Genomic DNA, 20,887 nt, shown 5'->3' on the forward strand with positions numbered 1-20,887 from the left:
ATCATAGACTTTATAATCACAATTTCTTCATATGTTCACCATTATTCCTCTGTAAATATTTTTATGAAATGAATTACAATCTCTTTCTGATCGGTTTGTTAAAAAAAAAAAAAAAATCAAACTAAGAAAAGAAAGTTTAACATGGAATCACTAAATAAAAGAGGCCCATCTTCTGTCTTAAATAAAGACTTAAAAATTCGGTCACCGGCTCACATAAAATTTCATATTTCTTTGAGGCACTCATTGCCTTGCAGCTCTATGTTCCCATCTGTAATAGCCCTCTCTTTGATAAACGCTTGGTATAAGTAAGCTTTAATGTTTAATGGTTAAATAGAATTTGATTTAAGTGCAATCGCCTGTCGTAGACAGTGATCGGAGCTTATCCAGTTGAGGCACACAATCGTTTTTTTATGATCATTTTCTTCACAAAGACAACATGGTAAAGATAGGAAAATAACAAAAAGGAAATGTATTTTCTGCATGATCAGTCAGAGTTTTGTCATTGGTATGTGCAGGCTGTTCCAGGGTCCCATCCATAACTCTTCCTCATCTGATAATGTGTGGTCACTGTGAGACTCCAGTGTCTCCCTACTGTCCTTGTAGTTGTCAACAGAAGTCTCTTGCTCCTCATTGACACAAGTGCCACTGCTGTTTCTGTCATTCAAGACCTTGGCAATATTGGTTTTGGACCCAAAACTTTTAAGATCTGTGATGGCGGATCGAAGGGAGCCACAGGAGGGCCGAGTGTTTAAGTTGATGTCAACGTTAGAGGGAACACATGTACCTGCTACATTTTCTGTGTTGTTTTCCGTGCCATCAAGGCCAAGAATGGTTGAGGGTTCTTCATGGGTCACCCCCAACTTGTCTAGTTTTTTAAAATGCTTACCAAGCCGGCATGGAGAGCCCACCTTTAAGTTGTTTGGGTGGGGTGGCCGCCAAGTTCGGACGATGGTGCCGTTCTGTGCGAGATAGACGTTCCCGTTGATGTTGCTGTGGCTGTTGGGGAGTCGGTTTCGCTGTGTGTCTGTGGTGCTCTCCTCTCCTGTGGAGCTGGTCTCATTCTCACGATCTACCACCAGCTTAATCCGCTTCTTTTTCCCAATCTAAGGAGGAGAGAAGGGGTCAAAGTCAATATATAGGTTTTACAGAAGGTGAAGTATACATAGGTTTCTCTGGGGAAAAAAAACAACATTCATTAACACTGCAGATAGCTAACTAGGTTGTACACCAGGTATTAAGATCATAGGGAATTCTCGCCATAATTTTTCTCCATGGTCCCAGAACAGAATACTCATGTTTTTAGAAGACTTTATGCTCATATATATTTGAGGACTATCATATACTGAAACAAAGATGCCTTTCACAAACCTAAACACTACCAATCAAATACGGACATCCAACCATAAAAATAATGTTTGTGCAGTAATATAACTGTGCACTTTAGAGAGGAATTGTTGAACTACAAAACATATCATACTCTAACAAATGTGAAAGCTATCCTCTGAAAATGATCAAGTAGCTGCAGTTCTGTATTAGAGCTGAATTTATGGCGAGAAATCTCATTTTTCTTTGTAAAAGAGTAATACTGTATATTCCGGAAAGGAATAATTTTAAAATCACAGGAAAAGATTCAGTAAAACCAGATGGCACTACAACATGCAAAATCACACAGCAGAAAAAAAAAGAGTATAATGTTATACAAAAAGTACAGGCATAAAAAGAATCTCAGGAAACATCAAAGAGAGGAATAAGTCAAAGGTGTAAGAAAGAGAGAAAAACTCTGATGTTTTGCAGCAGGAAATCACCAACGTTTTTTCTTGCTTAGGGGAAATGAGCAAAAAGTGGATGTTTGAAACACTCTGCAGTGGCAAGCAATATTTCTTCACTCCCATGCAAGGGTAATTGATTTTATTCACTCTTACTTCACAGCGGACAATATATCACTCTAGAAGGCAGTTGAGTTTCCTTCAGACTCTGAATCCGCATCAGACGTAGCTCCTGTTTCTCCGGAGTCCTTCGAAGCACTGCCGGCCTCTGATGCGGAGCCACTGACTGAGGATTTGTCAGAGGAGATGGCGTCCTCGTCCACCTCAGTGATAGGGGACAGTCCTCCGTATGTTTCTACAGATGTGTCTCCAATGCTCCTGATGTCAGAGCTGTATGGTGGACCAGTATAGGAAGTAGAGGGCCCAGGGTCTCTGGACCCTACACTGGACCTGAGGGCGACGCGTCATCACTCAGCTCACTGGCTGACTCTTTGCTCTCGTCAGGAGTCTCGGATTCCTCCTCATCCTCTTCTTCACTCTCCTCTGTGATTGTGTCCTCAGATTTGCGGCTCAGAATGGACTTTCGGGAACCCCGGCTGCCACTGGTGGACCGGGATTCAGCTGAACTTTCCCCGCTTCCCAGGGAACTCTGGTCTGTCATCTGACTGCCGGATAAAGAGCCTTCGCCGGACTCTGACCCAGACATTTTCTTCTGGCTGGAGCCTCGAGACATAGAGCCTTCACTGCCTGACCCTGACTCTGCCTCACTGGCCGTCCCTGTCCCTGACTCGCCATCACTGAGTTCTTCACTGGACTTCTCTGAGGCTACTGTGCTTCTTGATGACCTGGTCCTTTGTGACGACCGAACACTTGAGTCAGATAAAGATGCGGCAGTACTTGCGCTACCACTGCCACTCTCACTTGCACTTTCACTTACTCTGGTACCACTCCCACTCCCACTCCCACTTCCACTTCCACTTCCACTTCCACTCCCACTTCCACTTCCACTTCCACTTCCACTCCCACTTCCACTCCCACTCCCACTCCTGCCTGTAGCGCTGCTGGCCTCAGTAGCTGATGATTTCATAGAAGAGCGGGCAGAAGACCCACTTTCTTTACTGCTTCCTGAAGCCTCTCCTTCCTCAGACTCTTCATCAGAGTCTTTTTCTGTCCCTGAATCCTTTTCTGTGCTTGTTTCCTTCTCTGTTGCTGTTCCTGATTCTGTTTCTTTCTCAGATTCAGACTCTTTCTCAGACTCAGAGTCTTTCTCAGACTCAGAGTCTTTCTCAGTTTCTGATTCTTTCTCTGTAGCCGATGACTTCTCTGACTCTGACTCTTTCTCCGACTCTGATTCTCTTTCAGTCCCAGATTCTTTCTCACTGACAGATTCCTTTTCTGTTTCTTCTCCTTCAGATTTTGACTTGCTTTCCTCATCGGAATCCCCCGGCTCCTCATCAGGCTCTTCCTCTGAGTCCACAGTGCTTTCATTTGCATCATCCCGGTCCAAATCTACTTTCAGAAAATCTCTGTCAACACTGCTTTTCTCTGAAGATTCTTCATCAGAGTCTTTCTCCCTACTGCTTCCACTTGCACCTGCTTCTGGCTCACTTTCTGTAACACTAATGGACACTTTAGACTTCTTGTCATCTTCACTGGCTACTTGTGAGGCTTCCTCGTCTCTCTCGCTGCCTGTGGCCGAGCCACGACTCACACTACTTTGTGACTTCCTCCGAAACTGCAACTTGGTGCCTATGTTGATTTTCCTCAAAACTTTGCCAAGCCGGCTGCGGGTATCAGACTTGCTATCGATTGGTCCCGAGACTGCTGGACCGCCACTCAGACTCTCCTGGCTGTCAATACGGCGGGCAGACATCAGTTTGGCGTAATCCTGGTCCTTCTTCCCGGCACCAAACATCTTGAGCATCTTGGCTTTCTTCCATGGCGATGTGCCAGAAGGACCAGCATCAAAGGGCTGCTTGCTGGCTGCCAGGAGTTTGCTGAGTTTCATGACTGACTTCAGTTTCTTGGCAGCCTTAGAAGGCTCGGCCCCCTCTGCTGGCTCAGCTTGTTCGATTTCATCCCCTGGCTGCATGTCCCTAAATGCAACCCTCTTGGGTGCACCTCGACCACGTCCCCCGCCTCTGCCTCTGCCCTGGCCCTAAGACAGTCACATTTAATTCAGAAACTTTTTGTGATGATAAATCTACAATCTGTGCCAGGTTGACACTTGTTGAAACACAACCTGTTAAGACAATAATTAACAACCTTGACATTATCAATGCAAGTATGAAATTCACATCTAAGGAAAGGTAATACCTCAGGGCCATGTGGACTGTAGAAATACCCATCATCCTCCATGATCACCTCTCCATATTCATCATACATGGGAGATATCAGCCTCCTCCGACTGCCATACTGAGGAATGTCATACCTGAGAAATAGACAAAAACATGAAGGGGAACACATGGTTAATAATTACTGTGGACAACCTTCACAATTTACTTATGGTTTTGATAATTCCTAAAATAAACAACAAGCCCTAGGTGAGGCATTATTTATGTGGGGATTTGCTGCACTTTGTAAGTTTGGAGGGATATAATAGAGAGAAAGAAAGGTGCAGAGGCTGAGAGAGCTTTTCCACAAATAAACATAGTGTAGTATATATTTGCCTGTTTGCAAGAATGCAAAGACATGCTGAGATGCCAACCTGTGGAGTAATAAGTAATGCCTAAAAGCCCATTAAAACATTTGAATAAAATCAGGTTGCATTCTCCAATGTGCTGTTTTTTTATTCCAGAGCATCTTTGTGCAGAATGCAGTTTTATATTTTACCAATTGAGATTAAAATGAGGAACAAGGAAGAAGAGATTTAATCATTTATCTATTGTTTTTGTATTTCTCACTTTTAATATTTCAACCATGTGATTGTCTGCATTAGTGTAGCGGATGACCTCAATTAGCTTGGATCATTTATACTGAACATGTGAATCATTCGTCTTACTCCATAATACCGAATTACAGAAGACCCTAAAGGAAAGACGCTGATGGTAATTTGTGTTCCCGCCACCTTCTGAACATGTGAAGGCGGCTCACGGCACGGTCTGGTGATTGCCAGATTAAAAGCTTGACCGCTATGAAAGTGTGACCCTCAATGCATAATGAAACACATCAAAGGCATCCAGTCGCAGTGATGATAGCAACAATCATTGGCAATAGCAGCTTTAACAATGAACTTTGTGACATACGATTCAAATATAATTACAGCTTGTTGTAAATGAAAGCCAGCGTGATTCAGACAACGTCAGCAACAGCTGAGGTAATTAGAGTTTATAAAGATTACGTACAGTAAGGCGCTGAGCAACTAAGAAGGCAATTACAATTCTTAATTTCAACTTGGTAAAAAAACATTTGTCAGATTTTTTTTTCATGTGCAGAATCTTCTCCCTGTTTTGATAAACTTGTAATTCCCCAGTGTGGTACAAGTCACCTGCCATTGAGTGGGAGCGTTTAATGAATAACAATTCACCAGCAGCTGTTATGGCTTTGAGTTCCATGTTTTCCCTCTTCAGACCATATGGGCTATGTAACAGGCAAGCCAAAACACACTCTATCCAACAAACCATGGGAAAACACTATCACACTCTCAGGTGTCTGAATCAAGGCAGCATAATTGATCTCATTGATGGGAGTAGAAAGAGTAAACGCTTAGATGTTATGTACAGCTGAGGGGCAAGCACAAGTTATGCTCCTCATTTTATTCTGGACTTCTTTAACATGCTCCCCTCTCCCCAAGGGCCTGAGGCATGGGAGCTGGAAGGCAAGGTCACAATAAATAAGTCCTAATGATGTTTTTCTTTTTAGCTTTAAATGAACCGATGGAGATCAGTTCCATGGATCAGAGTACGAATGATGAGAGATGAGACGGTGGGTCAGTGGGCTGCATGCTCACCCTTGGTCGTAATTATAGTAGTCTTGTGTGTAGTCCTGGCCCGGGTCGATACCTGACTCCATGGAAAGTTCCTTCATTTCAGAGAGACAGAAAGAGAAATTACTCAGCACTCCTCGGAGAAAGACAGAAGAAGAAGAGCAGCAGCAGCAGACAGGGCGAGTACACAGCAGAAAGACTACAATCCCTGTGAATTAAGAAAAGCAGGAGGGTTTCTACCTCAGGTCTCAGAAGAGATGGCCTCAGCAGTTGCTGTTGCTACCGAAGATTAGTACAGAAGAAGGATAAGGTAATGGAAGAAAAGGGATGGTGAGGAGAGACACAAGCATAAGTTCACTCTACACATTTCAGATTTAATTCAAGACAGTGCAGGCATCTCTTATGCGTCTTGCTAGGTCTATGGTATAAACGATGGAGGAGCGAGATGAAAAGATAAAATATTGATGGAAATGAAGCAAGGAAAAAGTGGGAAGATGTAAGACATTTCACCATAAAAGAAACCCATCCTGTGTATGTGTCAGATGCTGACAGTGCATTGATTATTCAAAGGTGACAAAAAAAAATATTTAATGTCAAACAGAGTCACTTTGTTTGGTCTCTGATTAGATTTTTTTTCCAACACAGGAGAAAAAGTCATCCAAATGCTTATCTGCTATTTGACAGGAACATTGAGGACTACATCAGACTTTCAAATCAAACCTGAACTGTAATGTCAGTGTCAGAAGTCCTATCACCAGGATCTTCTTGTAGTCTCATTCAGAGTTTTCAAATCAAGTCAGTTGTAGATAAGAATAATAGGATATAAGCTGCCACAACATGCTTTGAGGGTGACAAAATGTCTTGGCGCAACAATAAGATAAGAACACATCTCAACAGGAATGCTTACCTGTCTGCCGTAGCCTCGCCTGCTGTGTGCCGCAGAAAAGAGGGAACAAGACAAATAATGAATATGAATTGACAGCAACATTTCAAGTGCTTTTAGATAAATTAATTGTTAAGTCTACAGGACTACATTCTGCTGACCAGTTAAAAAAATGCAGCTTTACTTACTGTGCATTTTCATATGGTAAATCACAGAGTTGCAGATATTGTTCAGTTTTAAAAAAGGGTGCCTTAGGCCACAATGTTATCGTGCTGGTGTGGGCTGTTTTTCCAACCGTTATCTCATCCAAACAGGGAGGGAAAAAAGATACAATAAATGCAAATATCAAAGAGGCTGGGAAGATTGGAGTTTGACAAAAGTCAGTGTTTATGCAGACAATCTAGAGCATCTCCCAGCAGATATGAAAAGGACATTGTGATTTAGGGAGGAATTGCTGACTCCATTAAAGTTAATACAATTGTCTTTGGTTATATTGTCATAATGTGCCATTCTCTATAAGCAGACGGCAAAGTTTTTATTTTTATTTATTTTTTAGCAAAAATTAAGTAGGTAAATCTTAAGAATCCCACTCCATCCAAGCCATAAACAACAACTCGGAGCTGCTCCTGAGGACAACAATGCATCTGCAGTGCATTCAGTACAAGTCAATGAGAAACGGCGAGTAATGGAGCAGCCCGGCTGAACCCTCCAGTTTCACAAGCGTACAACTGTAACCTGTCTTGGCCCATAAATAATGACGACTATTGCACTCAGATATATGGCCAAGCAATGATGTGAGCTTCCTCAGGAGAGCTGTAATCTGTTATTATGGGCAGGGACCAGGGGACAGGGCACAGCCATATGGTCACACCTCCCAGGCAGAGTGGATGATGGGAGTGGGATCTGATGGATGACCCGTTGGCTCGGCTTCTGGCTACTGCTGATTCATGAAACATCAAGAAAAATGGCCCAGTGGAGAGCAGCCATAGGAAGTTTGCACAAGAGGGGACTTGGGGGAAGATGGGCGATATAGTAATGTTGTAGAAAAAGAGATGAGAGAGTTGAGCTCAGGATAACAGCAGGACTTGAATACAAAAGAACCCAGTGAATTATAAAAACAACAGTAAGGGGATCTTCACTAATAACTAGCTTTACATTTTTTCATTACAGATTTCTTTGTCGAAAACAATAACATATATTTTACTATTTTGCCACAAATACCTTGACCAACAACACAAATTTACCCAACCAATTGTAGCAGAATCTTAAGTTAAAAGATTAGTAAAAATTTGGGGAAAATACACTTATTCTTGCTGAGAGTTAGATGAAAAAAATGATATAACTTTCCCATCTGAGAGTGGTATTGATCTTCTTATCAAACTCTAGGTACAAAAGCTAATAACGCATTTACCAAAATGTTGATCGGCAATGAAAATATGAGGCACTATGTGGTGTTAGAGCAGGTGGATGTTTTCATGCAACAAGGATCCCTCTGAATAGCATTTTGTGTGTACATACATACATAGATACTGATTATAGCCTAGAATTTTGTATACCGTAAGGTCTTTGGTTTGTATTTTCTTGAACATACTATGATGAAATCTGGTTTGTTGGGACAATATCATCTTTGACATTTCTACTCAAAACATACTTTTATTGTCAAGTTTGTCTTTGATCCCTAATTTTCAAACTTTGTCTTTTAGGAAAGTTAATTCAATTCTTAAAAACTGGTAAAACGTTTTAATTATGTCTTCCATGTGATCGTTATTTTCATGTTACTGCATTGAATTATCAGTAAGAATACACAAAAAAACTGTTGTAAAATGTAACATAAAGAATACAATTCATTAACACCTGCTGCTTGTTGGGGGGAAAAAAACAGCATGTGAGCTTCATGCCTTTTCACAAAAAGGATTACCCCATGTCGTGAACATGGAATACAGAATTAGCAGGCCTTCGATCTGCCCATCAGGGGAACGTTTGATGAATCAAACATAACATCACTCTGGAAGGGAGGTATGCTAAGACCATTTGCCTCAAGGCATGAAGTGTGAAACAAACACATGAAGGGAATGTGGGAGAAAGACAGAGCGGAGTGGAAAAAAACCTGAGCACAAAAAAAGGAAGAGAGAAGGGGGGACAGAGGCTGCATTGCAATGAGTGTAAAGAAGGTAATAGAATCTCCCGAGAACCACGAGGAAAGATTAACAAGAAGAGGCTGAGGATTGGAGAGTATTAGAACCAACTACAGGGGGAGAAGAAGTGAGAGAGAAACAGAGAAATGGGACAAGCAGAAGGTCATAGAGATAGAAAAAGAAGGAGAGGCTAACACTAGCTGACAGTCCCACAGGCAGTGGCCCTAGTTAACGATTGATTGGTTCTCTAATTAGCCTTTTCCAGTGTGCACCCGAACATCACAGTGACTACTTTATCATGCTGGGAGGATCTCTGCAGACACGTGAATAGGCAGGTCCCCCAGAGGTCGGCTCTCTTCATTCAACATGAGCCTGCCGGGGAACCCAGTCGATGTATTTTTATAACCGACATAAGGAGATGTTTTCACTTAGAAGTGACTGGGCCTGTCTATCTGCATTCAACTGTATTACATTGAAAGAAAAGGATTTACTCTAACCTTCCTTAGTGTAAAATATAATTGAATGTAATATTGCTTTATATATATATATATTTCTGTGTATATTGTTCCCTTGCTCAGGGGTGGATATGAGAATTAGTTGAATCTCTTTTAGCTACAACATACATCTGTTACATTTATACCTCACATTCATTCATCATAGTAAGTAGTTCCAAATAACGTAATATGGTTTCATAGTTGTTGCATACCTTTGGGAAATTCTTAACAGTTATGGTAATTTCCCCTTGTTTTCAACATTATTATTTGCCTTATTTGGATTTGCATGAAGCAACAGCATCCTCAATGTTCATGCTCTTGTCTCAGGTGAAGTAGTCAAACACCAATTCAAAATCAGCAATATGAAGCCAGCAAAATATTTAGGAAACGGACCGCCGGGCTTTGATATTTATAAATGTTGGTGTTTAGTATAATCTATTTAAAGTAGCTTTGGTTATGAAATGTTAATATTATGAATTGAAATAACCTATAACACTAACTATAACTTATATGAACTCTGGGGTACGCTTAACACTATCATACCATAGATCTCATAGCAGTTCAGATAGTTAAAACATGCAAAACAGAGCCAAACTGACTGTATATGCAAGCCTTTTTATGTCATAATGCAAGCCTGTGAGCACATTGTACAGTCAATGTGGCAGAGCTGAATACATTTCTTGGCAGGTGGCCCTACAATTTAATTTCCAGACAAAGTATCAAGTAAAAATGCATTTTGTCTGAAATACCCACAAAGCAAAACTCGTCAGACTTGGCTAAAGCTTATCCAAAATACTAACAAAGGTGAAAATAAAATAAAACGTAGTTGGAAACCAGAAAGAACAGACATGGATATGTATAAATGGAAATAACGAGAGTGTGGAGACAGAGAGGAAAAGTCAGAACACTGTGGATTCAGAGGAAGAGTGCTCAACAGTGTTTGGGCTGTTCAATTGGCTTGTCTGCCGAACGTCTGTTGCAATGTTCAGTTCACTTCCATTTTCAGCATGGTTCACACTTGTTGTTGAGTTGATTTGGACTGCAGAGCTGGAGTTGGTTGTTTTTGGCTTTCTCTGCTCATCCCAGGGATCAGAGCTTTGCAGTTTGTTAGCACCCTCTGATTCTTCAGTCACTTGAGGTTTCTTGTTAAACTTGGGCACCTTGCAAGTTTTGTCTACTTGGCTGTACAGGTTGGCAACAGACCTCTCTATGTCGGCTAGATTCTGGATGTTTTTCAGGATCCCTTTAAGTTCCTTCTTCCCGACATCAGTTTGTGATTTGTCAAGAGGAGGGGGCTGTTTTCGTTCTGAAACAGGGCGAAGCGAGGAGACGGGCGGCAAAGAGGTTGGAACAAACTGGACGACTGGGCGCGACTGATTGCTGATAGTGGGTGAGGGTGGAGGAGGGGGAGGGAGAGGCGGGGGAGGAAGAGGCGGTGGAGGAAGAGGTGGTGGAGGTGGGGGCGCTACCTGTTCATTGACAGGAGGAGGAGAGTAGTGAGGGGAACATTGAGGTTTATGAACGTAGGGGGGTGAAGGAGGAGAAGAAGGTGGACTAGGGGGAGGAGACGTGGGTGGGGAAGGTGGACGTTGCCGTGGAGGAGGAGGCGGGGGATTTTCCGGTGGGTCTGGTATGATCTCCACAGTGATCTGACAAGGTTGAACTGTCATGTAGCTGGAGATGCTGGAGCTGAACTTCCTGAGGACAGGTGGTGTCAGTCTCTGGCTAGCAAGGGGCCATGAGTCATCTCCCTGATTAATGACGATGCTGGGGGGAACATCCCTGCCCACAGAAGTGGTGCTGTAGGGGTAATCCATGATAGAGAGCAGCGTTTCTGGGGTCAGCTCCAGCATGTCATCGCTGTCTCTGTCCCTGACAAGGATGGAGGAGAGGGAGCCTTGGGAGCCATTGCTCTGTTTCAGGGTTTGTTCTGGGAGGGCCTGTTGCTCAAACTGCCTGGCCTGCTCACGGACTGACATCTTGGTCTCGGTACTGCTACTCAGGCGAAGCGTGCTTAAACTCTCCGGCCTCTGCCTGCCGATCAAGGCTGCTTTGAGTATCTGGAGCTCCCAGTCGTCTGGGTCCATAAGAGCTTGTCTCCTTGGCTCCTCATAACCTTGCAGCCCTCGGTGAATGCGAGCAGGCATTGACCGGACACATTCTGGCCCGGCTGAGTAGGGAAAAGAAAAGGAGAACCGCCTCTCAGATGGACTCTCCCCCCGTGCAGAGACCTCGGGACTGCTGTCATCGTACACAGGGTTGTGAGTGGTGAGTGGGTTGCGGTCAGAGAGGAAGGTCACGTTGCTCTCTGACTTGGGCAGGTTGACATGCAATGCACCGTTGCCGCGGGCTGCGATGGTGCGACACGCAAAGGTGCTAAGAATCCTCTGGTGGTCGGCCTCTCCTTTGACTGACGTTTTAACCCTGCCCCAGTAAAAAAGGTGGAGGTGAAGAAGAAAAAGACTTGAAACAGATGGAAATAGATGGTGTAAGGGTGAGCGAAGCAACAAAAAAGAGTGAGGCAAAAGTGACTATGCTATAATTTATTATAGCATAGTCACATAGTTATAGTCACATAGTTATAGCATAATTTATTCTTATTATGACTCTAAGTATTGTGACTGTATTTTGAGGCAACTCAAATGAGAAAGATGACTCTTTCTAAGCTTTTGCTAAAGAATTCATGTTTTTAAATGAATTAAATATTGAAATTATTATCCCAACAGATGTGCTGGGCTTTGGTCCAAAGATATAGTATGATGCATATACCAACATCAACCCATTAGATGAATTAGTGTAATCAGTCACAACACTGAGAGATGTGAAGGTAAGGGCAACGAAGCACATGAAGAGACAATTGTTTAATGGGAAGGGAGAGAGGAGCAGCTAGAGTGATATCTACTGAGGTTCAGTGAATCTAAGAAGGGTGCTTCACATTCCCTGACTACATGGAAGTTTAAATCTTACCCAAAGATAAAAACCTTTCAACTGCTACCACTTCACCGAGGTCAATCAACAAAGTATTTTTATGCACAAGGGTATCAAAATGTGAAAAATCTTACCATTTCAACTAAGGATAAAAACACATCTATACCGCATATAGTATATGCATATGCTCAGCAAAAACTATAAGCAAGGGGGGAAACTAGGCTGCCTCTCCTGTGTTCTATCATACAAATAATATCGATCCTAGACCTCAGACTTCATATATTGTGAGATTACTTACTGCAGTCTGAATCCAGAGAGACAGGGGAATAGAAAATGATGGAGAAGATAGAAACACAGACAGATGGTAAGAAGACTAAAGCAGAGCTGTCAGAGGTGTGGATGAAACGTAAGCTCAAAAGTACGTCAATACTGAACTGATTTATTTGCCGTGTGCATCTGCAGAGTATGCTAGACTGTTGGAACAAACACACACACACACACACACACACACACACACACACACACACACACACACACACACACACACACACACACACACACACACACACACACACACACACACACACACACACGTCGCGTTTTCAGGACTTTTAGGGACATTACATTGACTTGCATTCATTTTCTTGGAGACTTAGCCTAACAATAACCGCTACCAGCCTAATGTAATGATTTACGTTATGAACACAACCACACACACAAACACACAGACACACACATTATACATTTCTGCATAGAAAACTTTGTTTAAAAGTCTTTTTAAGGGTTTGTTAATAGGACTAACTCTTCTTGGAAAATAACCCCCAAATAAACGTAGCTTGGGTACCATACAATCCCAACGAGAGCTCTTCTGCTACAGACTGAAAAGCTTCTGCTTGTTGTTGAGTGTTGGTCAACATCTGTTGAAGGACAGAGGATGTCGCATGTGTACAGATTGTAAAGCCCTCTGAGGCAAATTTGTAATTTGTGATTCTGGGCTATACAAAATAAACTGAATTGAATTGAATTGAATCTGTTGTAAACATTACACAAGCTCTTTACAGCTTGCTGTTGAGCTTTCATTTTCTTTTTTATAATCGCGATTGTGATGTTAATAGCAGTCTTTCTTTAAATGCTATAAATCAAAATGATTAAACCCAGCGGGACAGCTGTTTCAATTCAATTTAGGGTCACTTACTAATTTAATCAGCAAGTATTAATAATTCATTACACGTTTAGGGTCATATTCAAAATTAAAGGTGAAATCAGATGGCAAAACACTGGACATAAAGGCAAGCTCAGGAAGCATTGATGTAGGTTTTTCTTACCTCGAAAGAGGGTCTTGCAAAAATGCATACACAGTCAAAATTAGGGAAAAGCATTTTTGGCTCAAGTCTTATCACCAGCTGTGCTGCAGCCTACAGTGTGGTTTGCATAGTTAGGAAGCCAAAGAGCAGGGAGATCCATTGATGCAGGTTTGAAAATGTCAAAAGCAGAAGGTGGATGTCTGAGGTCAACTCGCAGAGCTGCTAGTAGTAATTTTAGAAAAGCAGAGGGAAATGATTTTGAATCTTAGACAGCAGTTGGTGTCAAAAGCAGGAGAATACTAAGGCAGTAGTCCTGGTATTCAACATGAAAGCATTTTTTCCAAGAAGAAACTCAAAGAAGGGAACCTGCAGAACAAGAGTACCTGCCTATCATGGGAACAGGTGGGAGGCTGATAAAAAGAAAAAAAGGGTCAGGGTTCACTCACATGCTGCTGTCGCCTAGCTCCTCATAGAGATTAGCAGTGGGAGCTACTGCCGGAGCTGCTTTCCCTCCTGGTGGTAAAGCCATCTGAATCCTGGCAGTCTTGGCACACTCTGCCTGTCGCCTGTGCAAAGTGTCATCATTAATAGTTACGAAGATATGTTTATAGTCCACATGCCAAAAGAAATACAACCTCATGCAAAAACATACAAAGGGAAATCAACCCCAAATGTTTATTTCACAGTTAATGTAGTTAGGAATGAACAACTAAGATGTGAAGTGATGTGTCTAGCAGAAGCTAGACACATCACTTATGCATGAACTCTGACATGAATTAACCATGTGTTTTCACAAGTTTTCTTTTACTAAAAGGAGGTACATGAAGTAACTGGCAGTAAAACTAAAGTTGCTGTTATGTTCAGTCATGTCAAATAAATATTAGGGAGCAGGAAAGAATAACGCGATATAATGGGATGATGTTAGTGATTGGACGATATAATATTTTATCGCGGGTATAAAAAACAGTTACAAAAAGTTTATCATGGTGAATTAGTTCATGGAGTTCATGGAGAAAGAACAGACTCACAAGGTTACTTTTCTGTTTTAGTTTTAATTTATCCCTTATTTATGCAGGAGGACCTAATGATAATCAATCATCTCATTTAAGATTAGGTTAGGTTTGTTTTTCACTACAAACATTGTTTACTAGAGGAGATGTCCTATTTCTGATAGTATATTGGGATAATATTGTGAATCGCAATTATTTTGGCATAGACAAGAAGTTTTAAACAACATCTGTTCTCATCTTATTAAAACTCCAGTAACCTTTTCTGACTGTTAAGGACAGAAAAAAGATTCAAAAGGAATTAGAAGCTATTTAAACTAGGTTCATTTCTTATGGATGACATGCTATCTGTCTACTGTAAGCAAGTCCAATATTCACTGGCATTTCGGTTCTGGCTTGTTCCGCCAACAACTGTTAAGAATATATAACTCTTGTTTGCCTGTTTAGTTCTCTTCATCAGCTACTTGTTTACTCTGAAGCTGCACAGAGCTGCGTGTTGATTCTGAAAGGGATGGGCAGTACTAGCAATCTTTTCTCCTTTACGAAGGTATTTGTTTCTGCATTAATACAAAATATATTGCTTAATGGAGAATTTGTTTTAGATTACACAGGAGCAGCGGAGTAGAAATACCTCCATGTCTCAATGACAGTCATAGAAAAGGACATTGACTACTATGATACCTAACAACAACAAAAAATATTGTAGATTTTAGCTTTTATTTGTTTTGAACTTCACATTTTTAGAGCTACATTTGGCGGCTATATACTTTTATTAATTAACAGTTCTAACAATAATGCACATGCAGAACTGATTGGTACCAGGTGTTCAAAAGAGAGACGAGTGAACAATTAGAGAGGAGTAAGAGGATCTTAGTACAGAACTAGTCTTGTTATCTTCAGGTTGATTTTCCTTTAGAATGTTATTAGATTTTCCACATGAATCCAAACTTCCAAAATAAACATTCATTCTGTCACCTACAAGATGAATCACTGTTGCTTTATGTCATTATACTGGCAGACATTTCCCAAGAGTGGCATTAGCTAGCATGCATTTTGTTCATTATTAACAAATCCAACTCATCTTCCAAAAAACTAATGAATAATAAAAATGAGAGAGAAACTGTACATCTCACACACACACTTCAAGGAATGAGAGATTGTGTAAAACACGAACAAAGAATGATTACTTACTCTTTGAACCTGGTTATAGGTTTGGATTTCGAAGAGGGAGAGGAGACAGGAAGAGAGAGAGATTAAAAAAAATGAGTAATTGCAAAATTTGTCAAGAGTGTAACCCCTATACAATGTTAATGCTAGGAGGTATTTCATGTTGGGAGGTGACTTGACACAGACATGTGGGATTAAATATGATATATCATTGTTCATGCTATGCTTTCACAGACATCAAAATTCATTGCATAACATATAGTGTTAATCTATTTAACCACAACACTTTCTGAGTGTTCTCTCCAATTTCTATACAAAATAGGAAGCACTCAAGACTCCAGCAGTGACTGCAGGCCTAAATGCAAAAGTAGGCTTTGCTTTCTCCTCAAGTGAATCTTCTATGCTTCATATCACCATCACTTATTCACAACAAAATTCAATTATTCCACATGAATAAACAGATTCCTGTTTAAAATATGACGCTCATTCCAAAATTAAGGCAACAGAGAATTATGTTGACACACCAAAAACTGATTTTCTTTATCATTTAATTTTACCAAAGTAATGACGCCAACAACAAAGTGCCATCTGCTGTGACAGTTTGTGTGTTAGGTCTAATGTCACCATCAACAGCTTTCCACTCTGTGTTTGGTCTGTGCATTTGCGCAGGGACAACCACTCGGCCCATCTGCCGTGAATAAACATTTCCCAAACATCACTGTTTATGGAACATTTGCAGCATACTAACGATTAGAGGGGATAAGACCGCTACTCCAGTGAGCCAAGAGTTCAACTACCTCACCTTTAAACCGACAACAAAAACTGCACAGTGTGTGTGTGAATGAGAGCGTTTGAGCAAGCCAGACGCTGTTTATTGTGTGTGTGTCAGGCGGGGATGATTAAGTAGCGTGAAGACGCACTGTGACGGTCACAATTGGCTGTAGATATTTGTCACAAATGAGTGTTAATTAATCTGCTTTCACAGAGCATGAGCAAGGAGATTAGCCCAGCAGAGTGCGCAGTCAGCATGTCTGATGAGAGAGAGAGACGGAGATAGAGAGGGAGAGAGAGAGGCACACACACTTCAATTTATCTTAAGAACCTGACATAACCCTTTTCAAAAATGAGCCAGAGGGTACAGAGAACAATAAAATAACAATAAATGTCTGATTAGTATGTGAGGAGCAAACGTTTCCACTTAAACCAAGTGAAACACAATATCTCCCAAGACAATGGTCCGCTTAATTAAAATGTATTTCCCTCTTAACTTCCTGACAACAGTTTAAATATGATAAATCGATTACAGACGCCAGTGATGATTACTGAGGCGAGAGTACTCACTGCTTGTAGGTGACCATGACGATGAGGATGGCAGGGATGCAGCAGAGGATGATGATGATGGCCAGGGCCAGGAGGGCTCCCTCTGTGTAGCCCACAGCTTGGGCCGCCTTCTTCACACTGGCCACAATGTCTGGGGAGCGGATCTCCAGGATGCGGCCACCCTCGCCCAGATATGGCTGGAACTCCTTGTTGATTTCCAGCACATTCCCATCCAGAAATCTGTGATTTATAACACATTAAAAATGATTCTCCTGTTAAATAAGAACAGGAGAATAATCTTAATCTTTCAAACTTGTATTTATCTTAAAGCAGCTATAATCAACATTTTTGTAAAACAATGTATCAAATGTTGATGTGAAAACAATGAGACAATGTGAAAAGGGGTTGCTCACTAGGGATGAACCTACAGAGAATTATCATCTGAATCTGCAGTTTGGCTTTACAAAACTTTCTAAAACGTTTTTTACGTCATTTTTTAGCTGTCCGGCCAAAATATGTACTGTTTTGGTTCAGTTTCATAGCTCCCATAGTGTAATTTTTCACTGCAGTAGGCAGCTGTGTTCAGGGGAAAAGTTTGAAAAACCCACTTTACATCAACTGGCAGATGGCACAGCTAAAGAGCAAGATATTTCCCTTAAAAGTTTGTAGAGACGAAGCGGCAACCTCTTTGTCTGAAAAGTGAAGCCAGAGCTGAAGTGCCTTAAACTTAGATTCTTTCTAATAGCCAGCAGGATTCAACTCCTCTGGTTGAAAAAAGAAAAAATATTGTATAGAGGAATTATAGAGAAGTCTATTAGAAAATTGCAATACTTCTAACGTGATTTATTACCTCAGTAAACATTGTGAACATGAGTTTAGGGTCTCAATTGCTAATTTCAAGTCTTCTTCAATACAGCATAAGGTTCATTTTTGTTGTTAATTAATTTAGAGCATAATAGACGATAAAGAAGGGTATGAATTAGGGTGTGGCTACCTTTTGACTGACAGGTCTCTACGACAATGTTATCAGGTCTTTTCAGTTTTTTCATCTTACAACTTTAACATTGTGTTTTCAGTTTGCAAAAGTTAATTGTAATCATTTTGGTGGCCTTAAAATGACTTTATTCTGCGTTCAGTTGTACTTAGATTCAGCCTCTTGGGTCACTTCTGGTTGCAAAAAGCGAAGATTGGCGAGAATCAAAAACCAAGATGGTGCCGACTAAAATTCTGAACTCAAGGCTTCAAAAACGGCAGTCCACAAACCAATGGGTGACGTCACAGTGATTATGTCCACTTCTTATATACTGTCTATGGTAGAGAACCAAGATAGGGCTAAATGAATTGTGTTGATCTGTAACTGCTGGATTGATAATACAGTTAATAACTGTTTGCTAAGTTGTTTAGGTGCGTCATTTGCGGAGAGACAATTATTTCAAGGTCAGTAGCATCTGGTAAATTAGATCCTCACATTATTATTATCTACATACTGCTCACATAAATTCATTTGAACTTTAAGTGCAAATGATTTGCCAAATGGAGATAAATCCTTAGTGTGACCTTTCTACAAAAAAAATAGTTTTTTCACTCTTGTGAAAGAATTGCATCAATATTGAAGTAAAATGAACATGCATAAAAGCATCCGACAATTGTTCTCCCAATGTTATTTTGAAACAATAATTGCTTCATTCTGCTTCACAAGGGAGTGGGCAAACTGCCACACCTAATTACTGTCATTTTTGTTTTTATACAGGTGAATAAATGAGCTCAGATGAAGGTTATCAACTGTTTTATCTGGCAATCCATCCTCTCTAGAGGTCAAATGGTAGAGAGAGCTGTATTCAAGGTGACATAAGGACACTCTATAATGCAAGAATTGTTTCACTATGTTGTCTCTCTCTTTTTCCCTCTATTATCTGACAGCAAAGTCACAGATATATTACATGCAATTACCCCACAACATTGTCAGACATGCACTGCATACATAAAAAGCCTTTCTCCTCTAGTCTAAATGATTTTCCTTTCAGTATCTGTGTCTACGGAAGCAGACTCGTATAAAAGCAGGGATGTAGCGAGCCTATTTTAAAAAAAGCTTGGCCATCTTGAAAGCTGCTAATTGTGATAATGGCGACGGTCACTAATTTGGGTTAAAAAATAACTGTTCTTATGACACAAGTGCCACTCTTCCAATGGCACCGGCCTCAATCCCCCACTTAAAAAACAGTTGAGGTACTCCTCTGATAGTCAAGGACACTAAGATAATATCTTTAGATTAATTCAATACATACACAAAGCACCTCTGAATGTAATTTGAGTGGAGCATTTCCAAATGGACTGAAATGGTCACAGTCTTATTTCAAAGACAAGGAGGAAGGTTTCTTAGAAGCCAAACACAAAACAGAATTGGCAGCAAGCATATAAGGAGAAGTAAAGACCGGAGATAGTGTCAGATAGCTCAAGCGTGGGAGCAAATTGGTACAGAGTGAAGGGGACAACTCAGAAAGGGGGTGTTTCCTATTGATTGGCAACTCTCATGCTCTGATGGAGTTGCCTTTTTAAGAATGGTGTCTGTTCGGTTTGACAGAGAGGCTGAAAAACATGAGAAAGGTGAGATTGTGCTCAGGTGCCAACTCAGGCTCTTTTTTTTCTTCTGAAGGGATGAAATAGTATCATGTAAGCACTTTTTCTATGTTGCTTTAACAGCATGTGAACATGGTCTCTCAGTGGTCAGACTATACATTCGGACATGCTGGACTGTACTGGGGAGGCTGTGGCGTAGTGGAGAGTAAGGTAGTTCTCCAATCAGAGGGTCGGTGGTTCGATACCCGGCTTCGGCAGTCGATGTGTCCTTGGGCAAGACATTTAACCCCAAGTTGCTCCCGAAGGCTTGCCATCGGTGTGGACTGGATGTTGCATGAATGTTAGTTAGAGTCTGATGGTGGCACCTTGCATGGTAGCCTGTCATCAGTGTGTGAATGGGTGAATGATATGTAATATACTACTGATTGTAAGTCGCTTTGGATAAAAATGACTGTAATGTAATGTACTTCTTATAATAAAAAAAAATACACCCACTCACTTGAAAAGTTCCTTGGGTGAAATGGCCCTGTTGGTAAGCGGGTCAATGGCGTACACCATCAGGTCCGACTTACTGTAGTCCTCTAGTTCAAAGCCATCGCCATGGCGACGTGGCCCGATTGACTCTACAATCACTTTGGCACCTGGAATCTGGTCCTGGACGTGGCGCTCCAAAATACTGAAATGAAAAAAAAAAAAACGGTCAAACTTATATCAGCGTAATTACAAAAAGCAGATGATGCCTAGACTTATATAAGGCAAAAATAAAGGTTTGCATTAGTTCAAAGCATTTCTGGCACCTCTGTGCCCGAAGCAATATAAGAACCACCAATCTTAAGCACTCCATTCTGGCAATGATTGTCCCATTGGCCTGCTTTTTGCTTCACCACTGGGCTCTTGGCAAAGCAAGGCTTTGATAATCCTTTTCAGGCAGGGAGAAATCCACACCTCAAATGACATCCAATAGAGAAAAGCCTTGCAGTCTGCCTTCGCCAAGGTGGATAAACAGTTTGAGCACTCAGGTAAAATGGCCCGGGATCATCAAAAGCACTGTGCAAAATTGTAGACCTCTCAAATGTCATCACTGCAAAGAGCTTAACATGACTGATGTGTGTGTTTTTCAGCCTAAAGAGGAGTGCCATTTGTGTGGGAGAGACACAGCAAGCTCTTGAAAACAACTATTAACACTCATTTGCCTTTCAGATTGACTAATTAGATTAAACATGGTGCCCCAAGAGCTGCAAAAATATGTTAATAAATTAATTTGGACCGGGAACACAGACTCCAGAGAATAGACTCAAGCATTTCATTGGCTAATCCATGATCCTAATTGATTGGTCAATGTTTATTGAATAACAACAGAGAAGGTGTACATAGCATTAAT

At 41.1% G+C, this 20,887-nt stretch overlaps 1 protein-coding gene across 1 annotated transcript in view; it reads right to left on the minus strand.

The window, feature by feature from the left end:
• Positions 1 to 438: 438 nt before the first annotated feature.
• LOC129092135 (protocadherin-15-like) overlaps positions 439 to 20,887 on the minus strand; it is a 130,135-nt gene continuing 109,686 nt past the window's right edge. Inside the window, exons 28-35 of the mRNA XM_054599942.1 lie at positions 20,006 to 20,182; positions 16,951 to 17,169; positions 15,634 to 15,642; positions 13,882 to 14,001; positions 6,599 to 6,620; positions 5,716 to 5,786; positions 4,083 to 4,197; positions 439 to 1,103 (exon numbers count right to left, since the gene is read on the minus strand). Coding sequence (XP_054455917.1) covers positions 489 to 1,103; positions 4,083 to 4,197; positions 5,716 to 5,786; positions 6,599 to 6,620; positions 13,882 to 14,001; positions 15,634 to 15,642; positions 16,951 to 17,169; positions 20,006 to 20,182 — 1,348 coding nt within the window. The 3' untranslated portion in view covers positions 439 to 488. The remainder of the gene's footprint in view (positions 1,104 to 4,082; positions 4,198 to 5,715; positions 5,787 to 6,598; positions 6,621 to 13,881; positions 14,002 to 15,633; positions 15,643 to 16,950; positions 17,170 to 20,005; positions 20,183 to 20,887) is intronic.

This window comes from Anoplopoma fimbria, chromosome 6, assembly GCF_027596085.1.
Source record: "Anoplopoma fimbria isolate UVic2021 breed Golden Eagle Sablefish chromosome 6, Afim_UVic_2022, whole genome shotgun sequence".
Lineage (NCBI taxonomy): Eukaryota > Metazoa > Chordata > Actinopteri > Perciformes > Anoplopomatidae > Anoplopoma > Anoplopoma fimbria.